Source organism: Taeniopygia guttata, chromosome 1A (assembly GCF_048771995.1).
Source record: "Taeniopygia guttata chromosome 1A, bTaeGut7.mat, whole genome shotgun sequence".
In the NCBI taxonomy this organism is placed as follows: Eukaryota; Metazoa; Chordata; class Aves; order Passeriformes; family Estrildidae; genus Taeniopygia; species Taeniopygia guttata.
Window position 1 is genome coordinate 12,213,353 of NC_133025.1, and position 26,333 is coordinate 12,239,685.

The following is a 26,333-nucleotide window of genomic DNA, read 5'->3' on the forward strand; positions in this document are numbered from 1 at the left end:
CATATTCTTCTTCATAGCCACATTCCAGCAGTATAATATGCCATGGCTATTAAGTGATACTACATCAACAGTTAATTTTTTTTGCTTGAACTGGAGTACCAATGAATGGATTTTTGAAAACATGATACAGGAACAAAAACTATATGTATAAAATATTTTTCAAAATATTAAGATATCTATACTTAGATTCTAAAAATCTATTTTTAAAACGGAAAGATTTGTTAACAGGACTTATTAAAAATTGAATTAACTTTATTACAATCCCTTTGCAATGGTTACAGAAATCTGATGTGATCTAGTACCTTGTGAAGTCTGCCATATTCAGTACAAAAATATGCTTCAATGGTGAAATCATCTCAACACCAGCTTCTGTTATCTTCTGGCAATCAGCCATATGAATGTGCCTGATATATAGGCAGCATTTACTCATCAGCTTGAAACTTGAATCAGTATTTTGGTTATTCCCTGTTTAAATATTTAAGATGCAAGTTACACATCTGACATACACAAATACCCACTGAAATCAGCTGAAAGATTTATTTCAAATTATCTGAATGAACTGTAAAAATACATAATCCTAATTATTTTTTTGATCATTATACTATCCTTTATTGCTGACTTTCAAAAGTTTACATTCTGCAAGGGCTTTAAAAGTTTTGGAGAGTCAAGAAAGACAACATACATTACCTTTTCAACCAGAGCCTTTGAAAAAATAAAGGTGAAATAAAACATTCATATGATCATGCTGACACATTAAAAAAAAAGATCAGCAGTATTCTCCAGAAAATTACCATTTCAAACAAATAGTTATAATCCATGTAACAGTAGCTTCCAGAGAGTGAGTAGTACATAAACCACTGAAATTCTCCATATGGTTATTTTGTTTGGGAACACAAGGAAAAGAAGCAATTACCTGGAGACATGAAGTATAGCAAATACTAGAGACAGTGATATAGTTAACAATCACTTTTGCAGAAGACTGGAAGTTCTTTTTTGATGGGCAAAATCAGTAGCAGAATGCTGTTCCCATATAATATAGTTGCTTTACCACTGAAAGAAATTAAATGCTCTCATTTGTAAACTGGAAGACCATAATTCAAACATACCAATGAAAAAAGAAGAGAAGACAACTGAAGTTTCCTGGCAGTGATTACAAGTGAGCAAGATTTATAAGCATAATTAGACAATAGTTGTAAAAACTTCATTTGCTTAGAACTTCTCCTCTTGAATTGATTCTTACTTCTTTTAAGTCATTTGAGAGGATAGCTCAGTTCTAACATAATAAAGTTTCTCAAAAAGTAGCTTATTTTCAGTTTCTAACTTAGATAAATCTGTCTATAAGAGTTAACATTTTGCTGATTAGCAGATCTTGAATCCAGTTGCAGCCATTGGCAGTATTTCTGAAGACATAGCTCAAATTTACACAAGAAATTAAATGTTTATGTCTTAACAAGCCTAACAAAAACAGTATAAGAAAAGCTTGAGATCTTCTTAATGCTTTAACATCTTACCATAGGCACCTAGATGCTCACTAAAACAAGAAATGCATTAATCTTCCTAAAAGAAAAACAGCTCCATGAGGTATACATATTACTCTGAATTTTGAACATATTCTAAGGGATCTGTTAAAAAAATGTGTCCTCTAACCATGGAAGAGCCAGGTTCAAAATTTTCTACAGCTGACACCATTTATGGAAGTGGCAATGAATGTTACTGTCTCATTATTCTACCTTTGTTTTCCCAACCTTATGATTTATTCACCTATGGTAGATGTTGAAATTCAGTTTGAAGCAAGTTCTGAATGGTACAAAATATTGTTTCTTTCCAGATCCACAGTAAAATGTGTCTAAGATTCAGAGGGGGTACAAAGAAAAGTCCTCTGCAGTCACAATAATATTGAGCTCTTCTACAGAATCCTTCATGCAGGACCTTCATGCAATGAAATTACAAGTGGGCTGATGGATCTGTCAATTCAGTGTATTCCTTTTATCACTCCAGGGAGACAATTTTTTAGCCGCTTAAATTCAATAGATGACCATTCACTCTTGGGCATACAAAGTGTTTCTTTTGACATATAAATGCTGTGCAAATGACAGTTCCTTTTTAGCTTTTACAGAAAACACAGATGTGAACTATTTCTCCCCATGAAGTAAACCCCCTGATATTTGCATGTAGAGATCTCTCAGTTTTCCAGGGTTTTGAAGCTGTGTAATGTAACAGTTGATGGTTGGACCTGGGGACCTTAGAGACCTTTTCCAACCTTAATGATTGTATGATTCTATACTAACTCTGTGCAGCTCAAACTACAGCCCCAGGAATTCATTTGCAAAACACCCACAGAAAAAAAGGAGTCTGGCATGCCCTCCTGGGTACCAAATAAGGCCTGTGGAGAGAAGAATCCAAAGAAGGAATCTTGTAACATAAATAGACTGGGATTTTTTTTGCTGTGCCCCACCTCTCCAGCTGCTGCAGAAGCCTGATGTTCTTGGCTACCTTGCCTAAGGGGAGCAGCAGTGTAAGGCACAGGCTTTGCTTAGGGTATAAATCTTGTGGATTTATCAGTGGACACCATTAGGAGACAGGAGGTGGTCACAGAAAAGCAAGCCAGAAACTGAGCAGCAGCTGATCACCCATCACACCTCAGCATGGTAACAATCCACCAGGAGGTGCTCCCAGTTCTTGCACTTTTATTCTCCAGCATTTGTAGCACATGACTGGTCCCCACTACTACTTATCAGTGGAAACTAGAATCAAGCCTGCTTTACTTCTATCTTACATTGAGTGAGGAGATTCACACCTTGGTTTCTGGCTCTTCTTTCTGAAAATTTAATGTTTGGGTTCCTTTTGCATGTGAGATGTTTTTTAATGGAGTAAATGACTTTAAGTTATAGTCAAGACAGACTGTCTTTTCCTTTCTGGCATAATGCCTCATCTTTTAACTTATGCCCAGGTTGGCTTGCTCTTTATTTTCAGGCTGAAGTGGCCTTTTAAACAGATTCTTTGTCAATTGTTTTAAATGCTTTGATGTTAAATGTCTTTTCTCAGAGGACTGTGGTACTCTTTGCACATTTTCCCTTGCGCAGAGGGATGCCATCCCAGAGGGAAACTGGCTTAATGTCTGTCAAATGTATTCTTAAAGTGTTTGTGCATATCTCACATACAGACAGACAATATGGTGTGGTTCATAACACACACTGGCACTTTTAGCACTGTGGATGCAAATAATCTACTGTGTTTTGAGTTCAGGACAGGTGTAGCATGTTTGTTTTTCTACAGTGGGTCTGTAAGCCTGCAAAATGACAGAATGAAGACCCTACCATCAAAATAAATGGAGGAAATATTTTACTGGTAATGCATGGTGATATAAATCCCATCAAGTCCCATGCCTCTGACTGCTGGCTGTGTTCAAGGTGGGGTCTGATATGGTGCAGCTATGGTATCCTGGATCAGGCTTCTCCAGGAACAGCCATAGTCTAAGAAGCAGATGAAGGAGGAAAAACAGCAGAATCTTGTGAGGCTGCAGGGGAGGTGGCAGAGAGGGATTATAAAGAAAGAACCATAACAACAAGCTGTTCAGAGCATGTGCTGCCTGTTGGTGCACTCCAGGCTCTTATACCACATTCAACTGAGATGTGTCTGTTGGACAAAGGGACACTGTGGCTTTGGGAATGTGGTTGATGTGGGCAAGACATCAGTGAGGATCTGCAGCTAGTACTGCAGACCTCACCATCAGTATGGATAGATTGGATTTGCCCACCCCAAATGATTGCAAAACAACCAGGTGCAGTGTAGGGCTACTATGGCAAAGTCAATCAATCCTCTTTTCTACTGGTAGTCATCATCAGAAGATAAATGTCAGTAGGGACAGATGTGTGCTAATTCTCAGGACAGAATATGAAACTCAGTTGTCCAGATTCTAGTTTTGTACTCACTATTGGTATATGCAACGTGACATAGTCCTGTCTCGTTTCCTTACCCCAAAATATTCACTATGCATGAAAGGGATTAGCTTAATGATGAATATCTGAGGGATGTATTGGGAAATCTATACTTTCTGCTGGTTAAGAAGCACCAATTGCTTTAACATGGCATGACCAAGTCATTCAAGCAAGAGTTTACCTAACTCTGCAACAGGCCTCTTGCTTGTTGGCTCTCAAGCAGCACAACAACAGAAAAATATGAATCCTGATGATCTCTGTATATAAAGAGCAACAAAGATCCCAAGACAGATCTAAGTAACCTCTGGAGACCTCTCCCACTCTCTAATTTCTATATAGATATATTCAGTTAATTTTCTAGGTACTACGTTATCTTGGATGCCTAAAATAAAGTGAAATTCCCATTCTCAAAAGAGGAGATGGTGGGTAGCAGGTAATCAGATCAAACTCAGCAATCCTGGCAGAAATAGCATGCCTTTTTCTGGAATTCAGTAAGGATTGCATAATGTTAAATGCAGCCCAAAGGACTTTTAATCTCTGTCTGGAAAACCACTGTTTGCTTAACATAGACATTTGATACCACAACTAGAAGAAATCTAGTGCTCTCCTCCATGCAAGCCAAACCAAATTATAGGGAAGCAGTTAATAATAATACCACTGCACAGATAATTTCTAATTTCTTTTTCACTTGAACTGTTTTTTTACTTGAAACTGGATAATGGATCTCAGGCATCAAGTTGAGAAAGTTCCAGTATGAAATATAGCATTCAGATAAGATTAAAGAAAATTAATCAATATTTAGATCTTTCTGCAATCATATGTATTTCTCTTTCCTTTATTTCTAGAACAATAAAATCTTAAATTTATTTTTTAAGTCCCCTTTTGGATTAGCTAAGAAACTTCAGGCACTCTCAAATATAAGGTATAGAAATGTGAAATTTCTTGCACATTTTAGTAAAACAATTGCTTTCTCAGCTCACTTGGAATTTCAGTGTTTAATAGATTTCCTCAAGAGTGAATAACTTGACCTGAGAATCAATGTTAGGATACATATGGAGTTTCATACTGTATTCTTTGCCCCAGATGAGTAAAATCCCATTTAAACCTCATCTTTCAAACCAATTGTGAGGAAGAATATTGAGGTTATTGAATCTTTGATCCTACAAAATTCTGCAAAATAGACTAATTCAGTAAAATCATTCTATAAATGTCTTATTTTTTCTCGCATATACAGATCAGAAGTGAATGCAAAAATAAAATATAAATGTAAAAAAATGAGGTAAACAAGTAAAATATAATTCCTTTTCTGTAGGAGTTTTCAGTCTAATATGTAAATGACTGTCTTGGGTTTTTTCTTGATTGCATAATAGTATACTATGATCTGAAATGAAAGTACAACAAAAAAACATGGAGCAAATCTTAGCTAAAGCTCTGTCCCCATGGATTTAGAAAATAATTGCAGTGAAATGATGAAATGCTTATAAGAATATCAAAGTTCACTTTGTTTAACCTTTCTATAGTTTCTTATTCTGAAGAATAGGGATACACAGATTTCTTATTCAGGTTTGGCTTTTTTGCTACACATACACTACTTTACAATTTTATCTTTCTCCCAGAACTGATTGGATTTGTGGAATCCAGCCTGCAAGGCAGAACTCTGTCTACAGCACAGAAGGGATTTTGAAGAAACACTCTTGTGATTCCAGCATTGGCAATACATTGAGGATAAAATCAACATTAAGAATTGAGGAAGTACTCTCTGGGGCACATGGGACTATCTTTTTTGTATCCTGTATTTGTCAAGAATCATAAAATGAATTGTGACATCCTTTCAGATGTTTGGCACATTACACTGATGGCTTGACTCCACATGCTATTTTTCTTTTAGTTTTCCACTGCCCAAATAAAAGCGCTTAACATATTCCTGAATTAACATTTTCCTAAAATAAATAACAGAGCATTTGTAACTTACGGCATTCTTCAGTTAAACAAGTTTGTATTCAGGAAATATAAACAATCATTGTCCTCTTCAATAAATAAAGAACATGGATCAGATTTGTTCCCCAAGTGATGGCTCCTTTTCTGTGGCTTGATACATCTAAGAAGCCAGAATTTGCCAAAATGAGAATTCTCCCAATGAAGCCAGAGCAGGAGGAACACAGATGTTGAAAACTGGTGAAGTCTACATGTAGGCTTCTCTAACACCCCTGCAAAGCAGATGTCAAGAAACGAAAGGGACAAATTAATGTTTTCCAGTGGTTTGTGTTCTCTTATTCAGCTGTTGTAACCTACAGCAAGTGACAGACTGCTGTAACACATTTTGGGCATGACATGCAATTGCTTTATACCCTCAGGTCTTTCCAGTTTTGTGTCTAATAGCAGAAAATTTTCCACCAACACTGTTCAGCTTCAGAAGGAGAACAAACAGATCTTATGCTTTCTAGGTGGGGCTCTAAGAATGTCAGTGGTTGAACAAGACACAAGAGAATCTCTATATTTTTAAGAAAATATGTTGAAGTTCGTCAACAAAAGTATTTACTACCTGTGCCATATGGATAAAATCTTAATTACCATGACTTTATGCAAAAAACCCCATGCCTACAAATTTATCCAGTATTATTGTCATGTATGAACATAATAGTCGAAGAAAAGATTGCCCTATTTTGTAGCAGTGGACTAGAAAATATCTGCTTAAGTCTCACTTTTCTGCCTCTGTTTTAATGAGATAATTAAATGCCTTGGTCCTTAAGTTGCTACTCACACAATCGTTAACATAATCACACATTTTACAGCTGGGCTTTCTAATTAACCATTTAAATCCTACAGAAGTAGTGGCAATAAAACTCATATAAAAAGAACTGGTATGTTTAAATAAAAGAAAAATTTAAAAATTTAAAAATTTAAAAATATATCTTCTATAGAATATTTTAAGCATAATTTCAATGTTAATAGTATAACTCCTCTACAGTTTTCCAATTAATTTGAAATGTTAGCCTTACAAAATCTCCCTTTGGTTTAGTTTATCCAGTGAGGGCAAAGAAAATATTTTTTAAATCTTTTATCCAACTATGATGCAATTTTTATCCAACTGTGATGGTTTTTTTTTGGTTTTAACTGTTCACTTAAGTACTTGGTCATAACCATTAAGCACTGTTCCAGAATCCAAAAATGGAGAAAGCTGGGGAATTCCTTTCAGGGCTCTCAAATACACTGGCAAGCAAACCCAGTGTCCTCTAGTAGGGGAGGATTGTGGTTTTCCCCATTTGATGATGATCACTTCTCCCTGAGCACTATTAGATCATGCTTCCTAGAGGCAGATCCCTACAGCTCATGATGACACTTCTAAACAAGCAGGGATGATGCTTTCAGAAAACAGAACAAATTACTGGCATTTTGAAAAATTACTCAGAGGTAGGTAGTTCTTAACTTTCCTCTAACCTCAGCCCTCATTTCAAACTTCACCCTGTCACTGCACAACAATCTCAGCATGATTCTCATGAACAAGAAACGGACACTTGGTAAAGAGTAATCAGAACAGGACTTTTGCCCCATCTGCCTCATCCTTTGTTCTGAACAGGTTTTGTTAGATGGAAAGTGAAACTGTTACATTTCTCAGACTCAGTCTCTCTAACATTTCACATGTACTTTGTTATATGGAGAATCTTTTCAATTTATAAAGAAATTTATGCGTGAATCTTTACTTAAACATTAGTAGACTTTCATTGTCTTACAATTTGGCATTTCATATTGCTTTTGGAATATGTTTCAAGATACAGTATATATTTGAAAGTTTCTAAAATAGTACTGCATTCTAAAACCTTTGTTTTGTTTACAAGTTTAGTAGGATACCAAAGTAATCCAAAACATAACTATTTTTAGATTGCAGTTATAAATACAACTTTAATTTATATATTAAACCAATGTAAAGCTGCAACAAGAGTTCACTTTTTAATTAACTTCCTTCTCAGGAAATCAACCGTAAATTTGCATTTTTTTCCAGCACAGGGTGGCTTTTATTTTTTTGGTATCTTAGTATAAACTGCATTTTTAAAACTCCAGATATAAACCCCCAACTAATCATGACATAAAATTAGTCTATTTCTGGCTACAAAAAGCAAGCCTTGTTCTCATTATGCAGTAAGTACTAGCTGTTTATAGATCTGACAGTTTGCTGGAAGTGATCCCAACCTATAGTGCTATTATTCCTCAGTAAAACTTAAACAGCTGTAGTCATGTAATTCAAAACCCTGGAAGGCTGCTGCAGTGCTTGCTCAGCCTCAGTATACCATGAATGCAGGATGCTGCCAGTCATATAAAGGATCCTCTGCTTCACATTATGAAAGAAAGACGTGAACTACAAACCTGAATGCAACCTGGAATTTCCAAACAGATGATCTTGTGACAGCCTTTTCAAGAGTCCAGGTATGGTAAACCTTTGTCTTAGAATTTTCTGCAGTGAGCCAAACTCATTTACTGTAAACTGGGGAAGCTTTGCAAAAAAACCCACAAAAAACAACAGAGCAATTTGTTACAAGGGCACGATAAAGAATCAAAAGAACATAAAATGTTGTAGTTAAAGTTTTCTGAAAATTACTGTAAAGAAAATATGTTCAGGATGAAATACAATTATCTGCTTGCTGAAGTTTGAAAGTCCATTTCTTCGGCTGCAGTTTTTTCTCTGCTCTTGTATTGCAAATTAGTGGGGAATAGCACTATCATGCAAGATATTTCATCATATGAAACCAGTAACATCGTAAAATTATCTTAAGCAACTGCAAAAGCATACTTTTTAAATTAATTGGAACTTCTTTGTGCATACTTCACAAGTATGACTTTTCAGTGTAAGTTTGTTGGACTGTTTTTGCCATTGATATTACAAGCAGTGCCTGCTGGAAATGACAACCAGATCTCTATCAAAAGATATTAAAAGCAGGAATGTGTAGTTTAAACTTCTCAAATAATAAAATTATTTAGACGAGTACTATTAAAAGAATCTGAAAAATTGAAAGAGTTACAAAAAAAGTCATGTAATTTTAATTTTTGATCAGTTCTTTGGAAAACATTTCTTTATACTAAATATTAGTTAAGAGAAAGCAAATTGTGTAAGTGGAAAATGTTAATCAACAGCACTCTGTAAAATCAAGAATCTATACTCTGAAATTATTTAAATTTCCATCTGCAGGTTTATATCATAAACTGTAAACTGTTCATTTGACTGAATGACATTTCAAACTAGAAAAAATAGCAATTACCACAAGCACCACAAATGAAAGCATACAGAAAATCAAAACCTAGAATTAGGACCTTCTGCTCTGGTAGACATTTAGTCGTAGTCATGCAGTTCTGCAAGTCAGCAAAATGAGGCATTTTGAAGAAGAAGGGAACTCCCACTGAGGAGCTGACTGCTTAAGGAGTGGCATACTGACTTTTGGAATTGACTTTATGCTTTCAATACAGAGTAGGGGAACATGCTGGACACAAATGCAAAGAGGAAGTGTTAAAAAAATGCCCTTGTAAAAAAAAAGTACAAAAATATTAAGAAAGTAAATATAAGATTACATTTCATGAAAAAAACCCAACAATGTTCACTAGAACCAGATATTAGAATACAAAGGCATGTGTTATTTGTGGTGCCTTTTTTTTTTTTGACATGGAAATATTTAATTCATATTAAGTACAAAAGTAAAAGTATCTTTCTTTGGAGAAGGCTGAGCTATTTTGCATTTTAGTGTAACATCCTACAGAAATGAGTGGGGAAAAATAAAACTTGGAGAAGTATACTTCCAAATACATCTGATAAAATAGATAATAATTTGAGAGACTGGGGTAAATACTCTGGTAGCTCTGAGTCTTTTTAATGTATATGTTGCTGCAAGGTTGCACAATTTAAGATTCAGGTAAGCCTTTCTTACTGCATTTTGAAGACTGTGATCAAAACCTCACAATAACTTTGAAGAGATACTGATTTCCCTTATTGGTTATATATTTAATATATTTTTAATATGACCAATTTTTAATGATCTGAGAATTTTAACACATGCCTTCCTTTTCCAGTTTTAAAGTGGTATCTTCCTTAAAACTCAAGGATCTCACAGACTACCAAAAATCCTTTTTGTTTTGTGTTAGAGCTAAATTCTGCAGGAATTCTGTCATACCAGTTTTTCAATTAATTTTAACATTTGCAGTCTCACAAACATTGTTTTGAAGCAATTTGACAAACTCACCTTCTGACATTTATTCCTGATGGACAGTGTTCATGCTACCATATGTGACAGAGGTTTTCAGAGGGAAATTTAAAGTGATTATCTCTGTTGTGCAATATGGAGGCTAAAATGCTTGTATGGAATAGTATGAGAGAATAAAAAATGACCCCTACGCTTCACTAGCTCCTTGTTCCAATAAAGGATGTCTGATACACCACAGCAAACTTCACATGTAGCATTATGAAATGCAATACTGCCACCTCTAAGCACTTTGTGTTAGTTACCATAGTACACAGGACCTGTGCTGAGCTAATGCTTTTGGGATTGCCATGTGAAATGTTAATGAAATCTGTCTGCTATCAAATTCTCCACAGAACAGCAGCTTTCATACATCCCCATAATCTCAGAAACAATGAGCTTTGCTTTTTTTTGTCTAAAAGTAATCAATACAAAAAGTGTAATCTTATGGTTTTAAATCTGAAGCATCATGTGTGACTGGGAAAATGGGAAAAAACCTGAGTAAGTATCTTTAAATTGTCATAATACTTTCTGTACATCTCAGCCATTATTTTGGGTAGCCTCAAAGTAGAATACTGAGAGGTATGATGCTACTATTACTAAGTATGGTCATTTTATAATTTTAAAGGATACCTACATTTATAGACATGTATTTAAAGGATACAGTCCTACAGAGCACAATGGACTTATCACATGATTGAAAGTTAGCACACGTTAACACATTTTGCTAAACCAAGATTACTGGTAGCCAGTCCTGGAATCTAAAACCATTGGTGAATTTTCTCCATTAACTCTGGTAAATTTCTCTAACAAGTAATATAATTTAATATATCATTTACACAACCCTTCCTGTTTAGTTCTACCTTCTAGGTGGAACATTAACTTGAGTAATTATAAGGCTTCCATATAATTTATTGACCTGCAGAACAGGTACTACTCATATTCTTCCATTCTTATATAAAGGGAACAAATATCCTAGTATGATCAATTTTTCACAATAAATGTCAATATAATGCAAAGGCAAAAAGTACATGTACATGAAAATGTAGTAGTTGAGCCTGTGTCTTTTTCCATGTTGTAATCACCTTTTCCCTATTTCAGTTTTTAGGCAAAAGGACCATCCAGATAATTGGAAATTCAATACCAACCTATCCTAAAGAGGAAAGTTTGTGCTTTTGAAATATATTCCTGCAACAAAGAATTTGAGAGAGGAGATATATCAGGATAAATAGGTATGTAGATGGAAGACAACCATAACCTGGAAAGGAGTGAAAGCACAGGGGATGGTGAGAAAGCTGGGGGCAATGGTGATGAGGAAAATCTCTGAAACCTGCCATGCAAAAGCAGCAAAAAGGGGTCTATTTTAAGTGTCTGAACAGAAACTCTTGTAGCTTGGGAATCAACCAGCAGGGACCGAAGTCCACACACAGGAGCTGTGACACAGAAGGTAGAGATCTGTGATTGCACTGGGACTCCAGAAATGCAGAGAGATAGCACATGCAACTGAAGGGGTACCATGAAAAGTTCCAGAATATTTAGGAATGACAGCTCAGAAAGGTCAGGATGGTCTGTACTCTATGCAAAATCATGCCTGAAGGCATGGGGCTTTGCATTGAAATGGGTGACAAGTCAACCAAGAGCTTATTTGTAATGATTAGAAGCCAGACCTATGAGCATTACATTGTGGTAGGGAACTGCTGCAGACTGCTTGATCTGCTTGATTAAGATGGGACAGTGGATGAAACCTTTGGGCAGCTGAAGGAAGCTTTACTCTTGCCTATGCTGGTTACTCATGAGAGACTTTAGCCACACCTGTGTGCTGACAGACAATATCCAGGAGACTTTTAGAGTTGAAGACAATTTTTTGATCCAGCTGGCTAACAAGCAGTCTAAGGAATGTGTTCTTCAACAGATGAAGGAATGAGAGCTTGAGTGAATATCAACTTGAATGAACTTGAATGGCTTTGGTTACTGCACCCATGGAAATGAGAAAATGAGAAGTTAAAAATCCAGACAGAAGAAAATTGGACAAACTGTAGAATCAAAAAAGCTGAACTTTTTTGATTTTGGCTAGTTTAGGGATCTGTTTAAAAGGATCTCACAGTAGACAGCCGTGGAGGGCAAAGGGGCCCAGGAGAACTGGTTAATCTTCAAGGACAAGCTACTTCATTACTTTTTATCCTCAGTTTTTACAGCTAAGGCTTGTCGGAGGCTTCCCAGGTGCTTGGCTGGAGCCTGTGAGCAGAGTCTGTGAGAGCAAAGGAATACACATCGTAGAAGAAGTTAATGTCAGGGAGCACCTGAGAAAATGGGATGAGACAGGGTGCATCCAAGAGGAAGAAAGCTGTCTCTTGTCATTGAGAGGCCTCACTCATTTTTGAAAGGTCATGACAGTCAGAGGAGATTTCTAATGACTGGAAGATGGGAAATGTCACATCCATTTTCAGGAAACTGAAGAAGGTCCAAGAAACTGCAGGCCAGTCAGCTCCACTTGAGTCCCTGGGGAGGTTATGTAGCAAATCCTCCACGAAACCCTGTCCAAGCACATAAAGGATGAAAAAGTGACAGTGAACAGCCAGAATGAATCTATCATGGGCAAAACATTTCTCACAATTTGATAGTTTTCTATGATGAAATTACTAGATCTATTGATAAGGGGAGAAAAGCAGCCCTTGCATAACTAACTTGACTATCTTAAACCATTTTTGTTTTAACTTCTTAGGCTGTATTTTACCTATGGTAATTTTCAAAAGCTTGCATGTAAATATTGGTGTTTCTGGGCAAGAACACTGGATGTATACTTCACTAAAAAGTGACTACAAATGATACAGAATTATTTTTTATATACTTAACTCTAGAAATAGCCTATAAATGCATGAATATATTGAGAAGCATAATTTCTGAACAAAATAATAATGTTATTCTTAGATTGATTTATTATTAGAAATATTTGCCTGTATAAGAAAAATTCCCTTCTCTAAGAAATTATTTATTAAAACAAAGTCAAACATTGTTTCTCCATCAAGGAAGAGCAATGAAAATCATTAATGGAATCAAGATAAAATTAAAAAATGTTAAACTGAGAAAAAAATGGACAAATACACAATGGTGACTGCATTCTTAGACACTTTTCAAATTTAAAATATCAAGAAATTTAGTGAGACATTTTTAGAGCCCAAGTGGCTACTGAAGGAATAAAGAAAATTGTAAACACTACAGGATTAAAATGTATTGTTGACAACTCCAAGCTTATAATAACAACAAAACCCTCCTCCCAGACTGCTGAAGTTTTGAAGCCTGTTTATCAAAATTAATTGAGATTGAATGTATAATTTTGTCCTGGTACTGTACAAAAACAATGAGAACTTCACATATTATCTCTGAATTCTACTAAACTCCATTTTCAAAGTAGTTAAGGACACAAGTCTCTACTTTTTATCAGGAAGATTTGTAACACAAATAGCCACAGCAATTGATAAAATCTTTCTTCTTGGTATAAATTAGAGTTTGTAGAAATAGTTTGTAGTTCTTATATTGCATCCTTGGCATTCACAGATATTTAGGTCTTGCAAATTTTTTAATTCACCTAAAACACTTAAAACAAAACAACAAATTCCAAACCCAAAACAAACTTTAAAAACAAACCGAAATACCCACCACCATCACAAAAAAACCAACCAAGCCCAAAAACTATCATATTATGGTGAACAGTTCAAAGTCTCAGTGTATGACATAAATGTAAGAACTCCTCACGTAGGTTCAATCTATCTGGGTCCATATCCTGAACCATAGCCACAGCAGTTTACTGAGATGAAAGCACAAAACCCCAAAAATTGGGGTAAACAGTCCTGAGAAAATGACTTGGAAAAAGTCCACCCTTGTGCACAAATTAGAACTGGGAGTCTGATGGGCACTGGATGGCTTTCCCTGGTCTGGCTCTGTACATGAGCACTGAGGAAGTTGGAAATGACCAGATTCTAACTCCTCATTTGAGCTCATCTTCCAAGATTAATTTAAATACAAAAAGATCCAGCCTGATGCTGTTTTCCTGAACACATGAGAATCTCCTAACAAAGATCAGTGAGAAATTGTTCCATATAATTTCCCATGTTTAATTATAATGAAAAAGAGTAAACCAGAGTCAGTAAAAACTAACAAACAAACAAAAAGAGGTAAGACAAAATATTTGTGAAGTTCCAAGTAGCGTGATGATTGAGTACTTGACTGCATATTATATACAATCCTCCATGGAAATGCCCTTTCATGTGTTCTAATATTTTATTTTTCTTCCAACACAGGGATCCCACATACCCCAGCTGTGACTCCTCAGATCTGTACAACACTGATTCAGACTATCCAAAAATTTCAACTGTTCCAGCTGTCACAGAAAAGAACTGGGACCAGCTGAATGTCAGGATGCAAGTAGTTACTATTATATTACTACTTCTTCTTTGTAATGCATCTGACTGTAGGAGGACAAGGAGTAGGAGTTTGAGAAACAATGAAAGGGAAAACATCTTAAGGAGAGCATCTAGCACTGTTAAGCGCAATGCCCAAGGTCTAACATGTGATATTTACACTTATCTTCATGAGAAATACTTAGATTGTCAGGAAAGAAAATTGGTTTTTGTGGCACCTGATTGGCCAGAGGATATAAAACACATGCTGCTAGCAAGAAACAGAATTCGTAAATTAAAGAATAATATGTTTTCCAAGTATAAAGCACTGAAAAGTCTGGATTTACAACAGAATGACATATCAAAAATTGAGACCGAGGCTTTTTATGGTTTGGATAAACTTACCACACTCTTACTTCAGCATAACCAAATTAAGACCTTATCTGAGGAGATTTTTATTTATACACCCAGTCTAAACTACCTACGTCTCTATGACAATCCCTGGCATTGCAGCTGTGAACTAGAAACTCTTGTAACAATGCTACAGGTTCCAACAAACAGGAATTTGGGAAATTATGCAAAATGTGTGTACCCAATAGAATTGAAAAATCAGAAGTTAAAGCAGATAAAAGCTGATCAGCTATGTAGTGAAGAGGACAGGCAGGATCCCAAAAACATAAAACAGGAGAAGCCTGAACCTGTCAAACCAGAATTTGATTCCTCTTTGTGCCACATGTACGTGTTTCCTGTGACAACTCTGAACTGCAGAAGAAAAGGTTTGTATCTGTCATTATACCTGAACTAATGATTTTAATATTCTATTTATTTAATCCTCTCTACATTTAATCACACATTATTTACTGCAAATAACTCAATATAGTATTTGCTTTACTTAAACTGAAATTGTTAATTGTTTTTCTCTTGTAAATACCAGCAAAATTAGGAATTCTTCCTGCATTTTACCTCTGTCCTGCAGCGCAAATTCCACAGATATTCCTTAGTCCTGTAATGTATTTAATAGAAATCAACAGGAATAAAATTAGGCATATTACTTAAGCAACTAGTCTGATTGTACAACTATAAACATACTAATCAGTCAAATTACAGCTCTGCTGAAACTGTTGAACTGATACAGAAAAGCACAGAGTATCTTTTCTTCTTTCCATTGTACAAACACAAAGATCGCAATAAATTTAACAGAAGTGAGCTGTGAAGCAGGACTGGAGCAGCCAGCTGTGTTTTTAATGCCCAGAGGAATCTGATTGCAAAGGAAAAGCTCTGCATCCTCATATTTGCTGCACAAGATTTCTTCTACTAAGGGAAGAAATTGTATGTTTTTGTTCATAAATACCTCCTCTGTGTTCTTCTTGCCAGAACCCCGCAAACAATTCAAAGTTGAAGGGACTTGAAGAAATGTTTTTCAGACACTTGGATCCATTCCATCTCTAAATCTTTCTCAGGCCCCTAAGAGCCACAGTTAAACCCTAAGGGTAAACCAGATGGGGTATATATCAACATGAAAATACACATTTCTTTGTCCCTTATATTTCCCATATTTTATCCCACGACAAAACAAAACAAACAAACAAAAATTCAAAGGAGAATAATTCTTTAACATAACAATTCTGAAATAAGAATTGCTTTAAGCAGCCAACATTGTGAGACCTTTTTCCCAATTTTAGCAGAACTCAGTCTCCATGTTTTATTTAGCTGAACTTCTATCTGCTTTAAGAGTAACTTGATTTTATGTAAAAACCTCAGTGCACTCTTACTCTTGCACCTTTATGCCAGAGAAAAGCTCAGAATTCATTAAAAGTAGATAATATCTAAATATCAAGGATCAATGATTTCAGTATTTGATTACATGGTTTAGTCACTATGTATGTCATAAAAATGGCCTGTGTTCTTTACTTTTTTTTCACCCTGTAAATTATTTTCTTGTCCATCTGGCTCAGTTTTCTCTTTCTTTTACCATGCAGCTACTACATCTTTTAATCAATTACTTATGCTGCTTTTATTATTTTTTAATATTCACCTATCTTATCTTTCCTTCTAGATAAGACTTTAATTATTAGACTATAGATTATGATCTTAATTATCCTTCATAGGATCTTATTTATATCACTCTTACTATTCAGTAAACTGTTATTGAACAAAGCCCAGGCATAAATTATAATCCTAATATAAGCAAAGACTGACTTTACAGCTCTCCCCACTTACTGGTATCAAAGAGATGAGCTGAATACACAAATATACCCAAAAACTTCTGAGGAAAAGCATTTTACTTTTTTCTCTAAGTTCATATAAACATTCAATGTGATCTGATCTTCATGGGTGTTTCAAGGGGGTTTATGATATTTGAAAGCATGGTTTATCGTCTTTAATTAATAATGGAGGAATAAAGTTATTTCAACCTCTACTTGATAGTACTAGAGGGTACAGGGACTCCCTCCTTCAGGTCAAGAACTAAGTATATCGACCCAGAACTTCCTGCATGCCTAGCATGGACACATTGAGTGTGTTTCAATATTTTTTTGGAAGTACTAGATCTACTGTGCATATGCTTGACAGCTGGATGCAGATATCGCATGGATATTTGGTATTTCTGAACATATGGCAATCTTTGATGAAAGCATTGTACTTACTGTCTTTGTATATGAATATTGTACAGTAGATGCACAATTTCACTGGAATTTTCATCAGAAACAGGAGTGCAATGCACACAAAATCCAGGGAAAACACAAACATTTCTCTAAATCTGTGTGGACAAGAATTCAGAATAGAAAAAAATAGTGCATCAGTTGCCCAACCAGTAAGATGACATTGAAATCTGCAATCCATTATTCCTTTACAATGGAAAGAATGGAATGACAAACACTCGCTCTACCACTACTAAGTATGTCTAAAGACATACAGGTCAGGAGCTTTCAGTTAATTTCAGAAGCTCGTGAAAGAAACATCTTAAAAATACATTTCTCCATGTGTATGTTCTCTCTTTTTTTTAATAATTTGCTTATATCTCATCAAACCAGTGTTATGCCAGAACCTGTGGTACTCCTGAATGAAATACTCAATGCCCTTGATTCTGTTTTACAAAAAAAAAAAAAAAAAAAAAAAAAAAAAAAAAAACCCCAAACAAACAAAAAAAAACCACCAAAAAAAAAAAATTAAGGACACAAAAGCAGTTTGTTTGCATTTCTACAAAGAACTTGTATTTTTAAGGACAGTTGAAAAAAAAAATCTGCTTTCTAGTACTGCCAAACTCTCCAAGTCTCTAAATTCAAGCATTATTTGCATTCATTTGGTGATGAATAGGCCCTGAAACTTTCACATCTGCAGAAGCAGGAAGCAATCCAACCACAGCAGGCTGGAGTAGTTCTAATATTTATGTATTTATAATACCAAAGCTCTACTTATAATCATATATGAGGCAGGAAGTTGCTGTAGTCTCAAAAATACCTGATTCATTAGATATCTTCAGAACTTCAGAAGCACAGTGACCACACACAGAGTCCAGCAGAGATCCAGAAACAACTTGCTTTCATTCAAAGATGGTCAAATAAGAGACACTGCTCATTTTCTTGTTATGGCAGCACAGGATTAGAACACTCATTGAGCAAATATAACAACCCTGGAGATTAGGTTTGTTAACATTACCCTGAGAGGGTTCAAACCACAGTCTGCACTTCTCAAGCATGGGCCCTTACTACTGGAGTAGGAGCTGTTCTTTCTGGAGTCCTTTTGCCAGGAACACTGTAAGGATATGGACACCGATAACTGAGAAGTCCTCGGCTGCTTTGGAAGTGCCAGTGATAGAAGTAAGAACAAAGTGAGAGACAGAAGACAAAATGCCACTCTGCTGCACGAGTGGTTTTTTATATAGTTACTCTGGTTTCTTTTCTTTAAGCATCAAGACCTTCATGCACATTTTTTATATTAGTATAATATCCTTACTACTTACCCTATTCCTATGTGAATGGTCTAGTTCTACTAAAATAAAAATATAACCTATAGAGGTTTTATTATAAGCACTAATGAAGAGAACAATTTTCACATGAAATGTAAAGGTACAAGTACACAAAGAATTAAAATCAGAAGTTGAAAAAACATGGTGGCACTAGTAGAGGGGATAAAAGGGAAAGAAAACAGGAAAAAATGTTAGACTGAAAATACTTTGTCTGCCATGGAACTGTGATACCTAAGCAGAAAGAATCTAAAGCTAACACAAGTTACGTATTTTTCATTTTTTAAGATTTAAAGAAAGTTCCAAGTAACATACCTCCAGATATAGCTAAACTTGATTTGTCCAACAACAAAATTAGACAGCTACGAGCCAAGGAGTTTGAAGATGTCAGTGAATTGAAGATATTAAATCTAAACAGTAATGGAATAGCATACATTGATCCTGGTAAGAATGATTTTAAATACTTATTACAAATTATTTCTCTTGTATTAAATACTGTCTCTATAAGATATAAACTGGGGGGGGGAGGGAAGAAAGGATTTAAAAATCTAGAAGTTGGTGCAAATTTTACCTTTTGTACCTTTCAATTCATACCAATTGTACCAATTCAATTCATGTTTGCACTGAAATATATTTATCATGAAAATCAATAAAGGAAGACACATTTCAGTTGCCCTTTCTTAATACTAAACTAACCAAGTGAAAAAGGTAATTCTGGAACCTAAAGGCTAATAGTTTTCCAAAATGCCAAGTAGTTGAATGATTTTTTTAAGTACCTTTGCCACATCTAAGAAAACATGACATATAAGGAGGCTACTTTTCAATTATCTTTTACGATAAAATAAGAGACAAACCTAAAGGATTTAAACTCTTTTTTGTTAAAAATCACTACATAGAATTGCTTTTAAGTTATATTTTATTAGAACTCAAGTGCCATTATTGGCATTTTCTTATAGTCTATGTACATTTGGATTTAATTATGAAAGCAGAGATAAACTGGGTGAGAGAAAGAGAGAAAATGTATCAAGTAAAAAGGGCCTTATCTAGTACTATCTTGGCAATTAAATAGCATCATGATGTCTTAATATTGGTAAAATGGTACTTGTGAGGTTTAACATTACACAGTTGATTTATTTAAATTAAGACTTCTGCTATTAAATGAAATAGTATTCTTGCAAAAAGTATGAACTGCTCTCTGAAATGTAACTCGAGCATTATTATGAAGCTCCATGTTTTACTCCATTCCAAATCTTCAAACATTACTTTGAAGGTTCTATACATGCACACAATTACTATATACACAAAAACCTCTAGCCCTGTATATTGTCTAATTATAAGTTTCCATATTCCTAGTTCTGTATCATGACAGTTACAGTAGAATTCAATGAGCAAATCAGACATTCATCCACCTCCACTGTCTCTAGTCTACACCCAGGCAGACTCATGAAGTGTTTTATAGCTTTACCAGCAGTGCAACTCCCCTAATATTTCTCACTTCTGAAGGCATGTTGCATATTTTAAAGTTCAATGTTTGAGAAATTCTTTTGTAGCCTTTTAGCCAAAAAGAAAAAAAAAACAACCAAAAAACCAACCAGTAACTCTAAAATTTTAAAAATGTATTTCCTCTTCTAGATATGCATATCTTTCCTGTCATAGATATAAATGTTTTTTTTCTAAGTTAACTTTATAAGGTACCAATAACTATTTTTCTATTGATTAGCTGCTTTTTCAGGCCTCAATAACTTAGAGGAGCTGGATCTAACAAACAACAGCTTGCAGAATTTTGAATATGGAGTACTGGAAGATCTTTACTTTCTGAAAATACTGTGGCTGAGAGAGAATCCTTGGAGATGCGATTACAACATACACTATCTTTTCTACTGGCTGAAGCACCACTACAATGTGCACTACAATGGCCTAGAATGCAAAATGCCTGAGGAATACAAAGGATGGTCTGTTGGAAAATATGTTCGAAGTTATTATGAGGAATGCCCAAAAGACAAACTTCCCATTTATCCAGAAACTTTTGATTTGGACAAAGATGACGAGGAATGGGAACGACACAAAGAGCAAACAGTTCAGACAGTAAAGAAGCATGGTGTAATTGTCACCGTGATAGGCTAATTAGGGAATCCTTTCCCTTAGTAGATTTAAATAACTGATATTTGAGAAAGAAAAACATGCTGTTTACATTTGTTCTAATTATTCTGTTGGTTTGTAGGACTCTCTACCTACAAAGATGTCTGTTTATTGCCAATAATGACTACAGAATGACATTAGTTCAACAGCGTCCTTCATCTAGTAATTGTTTTTGACAATTTGTTCTGGACACTCTTGTGAAATATTTTGACAAATATTTGAAACTATACAGTAAAAATTAATAGACACAAATGTACATAATTATGGTGGGGAGAAGCTGTCCTATGCGTGGACATAGTTTATGTGTTCACACAGAAATAGCTGCAGGATTGTGACCAAGATCCATTTTTCCTGAATGTATTGACAGTTCTTTGTATCTATCAGTTTCCTGAAATATTCCCAGAAAACGTTTCTAAGATTTTTATATCTATTTCCTGTTGTTTTATTGTAGACTAAAAAAACAAACATAAGACTAACCTTAAATACAATTCTAGAAAAAGAGGAACAGCAGTTGTTATACTAATTAGGATTGAAACACAGAAGGTGGGTTCCACTTGCTGATTTGCCAGTGTTCCTCCTCAGTCTTGAATGAATAACTCAGCCTCTTCTTCTTCCATACCTGAGGTGCCTTGAAACAATAAGTAGCCAAGACACGGTTGGTTCCCAAGATCCAGCTCCACATGCTCATAATTGCCTTTTCTGTTTTTTGAGGCAAGAAGAGCTGAAATCTTTCTAGGAAGAATTTTATGTTGTTGTATCAGTTTGACACAGATTACATGCCATCACTTCCAGGTGACGAAGATCACATAAAGGATGCTGTGGTCTGCATCGAGCACATCAGTGCCCACCCAAGCTGAAGGTAAGTATACTTTTGAAAGCTCAGAAGTGTGGGACTTTCTCTAAGTTCACTCTTCTCTCAGCTGATTTGTAAAATGCACGTTACAGCACCTCCTTGTCAAACATCTATCTATGTGAATACACATTGATTAAAACCTGTGATCATTCTAACACTACAGTAACAGGGCAGCACAAATGCCTCAGCTAAACAGATGAGATCTCTAAAGATAAAATTCCTTGCTACATAATATTCTTAGGTCACTAAGAAATGTGTACGTGCAGAGTAGAAATTCAGGGCCAAAACTTTAAATTTCTCTTGACTATCGTGGAAGAAGTTCTGGGAGACTCCACAGAGAAACTTTCCTCATTTAAAGGTCTGGAGACAATGATGGTGTTTGTGCATTCCTCTGGTGCTTTAACCACAAGTCCCAAAGGTTGCTCATTTTGTTCTACAAGACAAAGCACTCAGTGCTTTAGTGCTAACATGAAATAAAAAAACAACATACAGGAAAAAATCAGGAGGCATTTTTTCTTGCAGGAATGCCAAAGAATCTCAAAGCAAACACATCCCATTATTATTTACATTCCTTTATGTCCTCCATTATTCAGATATTAATATATTTAATGGTGCTTTGCTGACAAAATGGGTAATTCAGCCATTTCTTCTACAATATCCTTCAAAAACTTCATAGCAAAAAAATATAACAGTATCTGACTCATCCCTGTTCCTGGAAATATCTTAAGCATTATCTTCACTGTTAAAGGTTAATCCTGATAAGATGGAACAGAAAGGAAAATCCCATTTGCCAGTAACACTCACTAAATAGGGCATATTCTGGAAACTTAAAAGTGCTGAAAGTAAAAAAAAAAAAAAAAAGAGTCTGCCATAAATAGTAACAAGTACTAAGTAATGTTGTCCTCCTCCTCTCAAATTCTGGAGAATTATCTCAATACAGAACCACTGGGTCTGATTGAAAAGGACAGGCAATGAAACCACAGCAGAACATCTGTTATTGGCAGCACAGACAATGGTGAAAATCTGAGTAGGAAAAAATGCATTTATAGACCATGCAAAGAGTCAGTGCTGGGAAAAAATACTAGTTTAAGGCAGGCTAAGTCTGAGTAGAAAAGACAATCCTGGAGAAGAATTTAAGACAAAAGAAGAATATAAGACAAAATCTGTGTGAGAGGTCTCTGATCTCTCAGGTCAGCAAGAAGTACCAGCTGAAAAAGCAGTGGAATAAGACTGAGGAACACATGCCTAATTGCTCTTGTTTGAAGGCCCTGGGGATTCCCAAAGAGACACCCCCACTAAGGATTTGGCAGAATACACAACAATAATTGCAGTAATTACAACTATAAATAATGTAAGAACACAATAATAGAAATAGGAGGTTGGGGCAAGGATTATATAGGTTAGCATGATCTCCTGACAGTGACTCAAATTCTTTGAGAAAAGATTGTATGAACAGAAAAAGCATACAGGAGTTATGAAGGTAGTGCAGAAGGAGGTAGCACAAGAAAAAAGACAATAATATACCTGAAAAACATATATATGGGGAAAATTACTAACAATTGGTAAAAACTTCAGCATTACAGAGTTAACTGCTAAGTACAACCTCCATCAAACACCACAGCCATAAAACACAATTTAACGTTGACATCTCTATGTTGCTGTACTATTTAATCAAAAAGGTCTCAGAAGAGCTTCCATGTCTAAAAGAAAATCATGGGCCTTCCTCTTCTTTTATAAGCTCCTTAGGTCTCTTCTTTCAGTAACTTCTCTCTTGATTTCCCTTCTTTCTCTGTCCATAACCAGGTAATAATTGCATGATACAATTGTAGGAAGACCATTGCCTTGTCTTCCTGACCTGCAGTGCATGTCCTAGGAGTGCTGCCTTAAGGGATGAACTACAGTGTTCTACAGAGGCAGTGACCCTCTCTCTACACAGCCACATGAAACAGAAAAAATCATTTTGTGCCTTATTCCATTGCAGAATACAGGAAAAATGGATATGTTTGTCAATACTGGAAATAAAACACTTCAAAAGCTTCTGAGGAAATTTTAGCTCCTGCACTATGAATACTAATGGCAGCAGTTAAAGGCAGTTCCCAGGCACACATGGAAGACAAACAATTCTCCAAGATCACTGACTAGGGGGAGGAATACCACAAACAGCTGAGCCATATCCCATGCAACTCATGCACTCATATTCTCTGGCACAGTAACACACTGATGTGCCAAAGACAGACTGAGCTGGAATCATATTAACATTCACATCCAGATATTAGACAAAGACTATTATTTTATGAATGCACCACAGGCCAAAGTAAAGAGTATACAACCCCAGTTTTTTAAAACTGCCGATAATTAATTTATCAAGAAAACCCCACAAACATGTTTAGTCAGATGAACAGACCTAACCCACAGTCAAAATAGTTGCTTTTTTAACATTAACAATAAAAGCATGTTGCCAAAATCTGTGTAATCTTGGATTTATTTGGAAAGATGAGGTCGGAACTGTAGCTTGGATAATTTAGAATGGAAAGGTAGCCTATAATTGAACAGACAGTTCAACTCAGTTTGTTAGCTGAAAAAAATGTCAAAGGAAGAAAATCTCAATATGATTTTCAATCTCTAAAAGAAAATAGATAGTTTTGCAGCAACATTAAACCATCCAACTAGGCAATATCATAAATAAAGCTAGCTAGTGAATTTCAACATAAAAACATATGTAGTTAATCTAAATATCAATAGCGTACTGATTTAAATGCATTTCATGCTTAAAAAAACTATTGTGTATCTTCAAAGCTAGAAGAAACAGCTTTAAAATTAATGTTTTCTAAAAGCCCCTGTAGACTGTCATATATGATTCATCACAACTAGTTTAAAATAGCATTCAGTAGATGTAAACAGACATAATGTTTGATTTTGAATCTACAGAAAACATCAATTATCTACAAAAATGGAAAATGCAAGGTTTGTGGAAACAAGACTTGAATTTAGTAAGATAAATGAAAATGGATGGCAATCATACTGATACTCCAACGGATATAATCAACACTAGATATGAATCCATTAAATACTGTGACAGTAAAGGCCATTTGTATAAAAGATGTAATTCTACCACAATTGTTCTTTACTTTTTTTTTAGCTCTAAACACAAGAAACATTATGATGATTTTAGTTTTGTACCTAAATACATAAGGAAAAAATCATAGAAGGATTTAACATTTAACACCCACAGAGGAGGTGATATGGCTGTGTATGGTTTATTTTGGCTTGCTTTCTTTATTAGCTCCCAAAATTCATTATGGTACTGGATTAAATTGTGTCACTAAACAATTTGCATACTGGTATCATTGAGAATGTTCTTTTGTCCTGTGATATAAAAGCCAAAACCATGACAAAAATACTTTTTATTTTTAGCCAGTTGTTCTTTTTCATCACTAATCTAGAGACTAAATTGTTCTCACCCATAATTACAGTCATTTTCTAAAGCTAAATAAATCACTCAGATTGCTGTAGGCTGCATCAACAATTTCAATAATGTATTATCTGATTAAATACTAAATGCATTATAGTCTCAAAACATTAAAAAACCACTTTTTTATTTTTAAAATAAAAACATTTTCCTTTTCTTTTTATGCTTTTAAATTCAGTTAAAGTGTAAGCTAGAAAAGAGTCAATCCATAAAATTCTCTTGCTTCAGAAATACTGTGTCAGGAATCAAAAATGTTTGAGATCTTGTTCTAGCACAGGAGTTTTCTTCCTCATGAAAACCCTTCCAAGATGTTTTCAGTCTCTTCATGATAAGATAGATGAGTAGCAGTTGGGATGCAGGTGATTCCTTACAAATCAAGTACACTTTCACTAGGACTAAACATCTCACACTGATCATAAAGGCTTTTAGTTTTCCTGCCAACTTCTCTGCTTAGTGGAGCATACAACCATATTGAGGAAAATATTACTGACCTGAAACTATTGCAAAATGCTGTCACAAAGGGAATTAACCTCCAAACCCTCAGTCACATGTACTTACATGCACAGAATCAGGAAGAACTAAGATGCTTTTTTACATCTAGAAGGACTTTGATTTGGCCAGTAACTAACAGTATAGCCCAGGGGTCAGTACAAGTCCTGTTTAACATCTTCATTAATGACCTGACAATGAGACAGAGTGTACTCTCAGCAAGTGTGCAGATGACAAATGCAGATCTCCTAAACTGGGAGCAATGTTTAATAGACCAGAGGGTCCTGTTGCCATCCAGAGGGACCCTGACAGGCTGGAGAAGGGGGCTGACAGGAACCCTATGAAGTTCAGGAAATGCAAAATCTGGCATCTGGGAAGGGACAACTAAAGGCACCAGAACACATTGGAGGCAGCCCAGCTTGAAAACAGGCTGACAGAAAAGGACCTGGAAGTCCTGCTAAACACCAGGTTGAACCTGAGCCTCTGATGTGCCCTTGCCAAAAGAAGATGGATGGTATCCTGGGCTGCATTAGGAGTGTTGCCAAGAGATCCGGAGAGCTCTGATTTTTCCCTTCAGCACAAGTGAGGCCATACCTGGAGTACTGTGTCCAGTTCTGGGCTTCCCAGTACATGTGAGAAATGGAAACATTGGAGAGAGTGCAACAATGGGCAAAAAGATGGCTAAGGAATTGGAGCACATTCCCTATTAGTAAGGCTGAGACCTGTGAGTGTTCATTTGGGGAAGGTTCAGGGGGCTCCTAGCAAGGTAGCATTTACTGATACTTTAAAGCTAGGCCAATGAAAAGAACAGCAACCTCAAAGATTCAAACATAAAACACATGGATGCCACTTCTGCATAATAT

The 26,333-nt window shown here is 35.5% G+C and overlaps 1 protein-coding gene and 1 non-coding gene across 2 annotated transcripts; one reads left to right on the top strand and one right to left on the bottom strand.

The window, feature by feature from the left end:
• Positions 1–785: 785 nt before the first annotated feature.
• Positions 786–9,454, bottom strand: LOC115498039 (uncharacterized). Its single transcript, XR_012052173.1, has 3 exons — positions 8,301–9,454; positions 5,911–6,145; positions 786–1,050 (listed from the first exon to the last, which is right to left on the bottom strand). It is a non-coding gene; the product is annotated as an uncharacterized protein (transcript).
• LRRC17 (leucine rich repeat containing 17) lies at positions 6,244–23,976 on the top strand. The gene is made up of 5 exons (XM_030263753.4): positions 6,244–8,360; positions 11,261–11,391; positions 14,458–15,332; positions 18,809–18,964; positions 20,241–23,976. Exons 3-5 carry the CDS (start codon positions 14,576–14,578, stop codon positions 20,642–20,644), a joined length of 1,317 nt encoding a protein of 438 aa, XP_030119613.4. The 5' UTR covers positions 6,244–8,360; positions 11,261–11,391; positions 14,458–14,575; the 3' UTR covers positions 20,645–23,976.
• Positions 23,977–26,333: the final 2,357 nt, after the last annotated feature.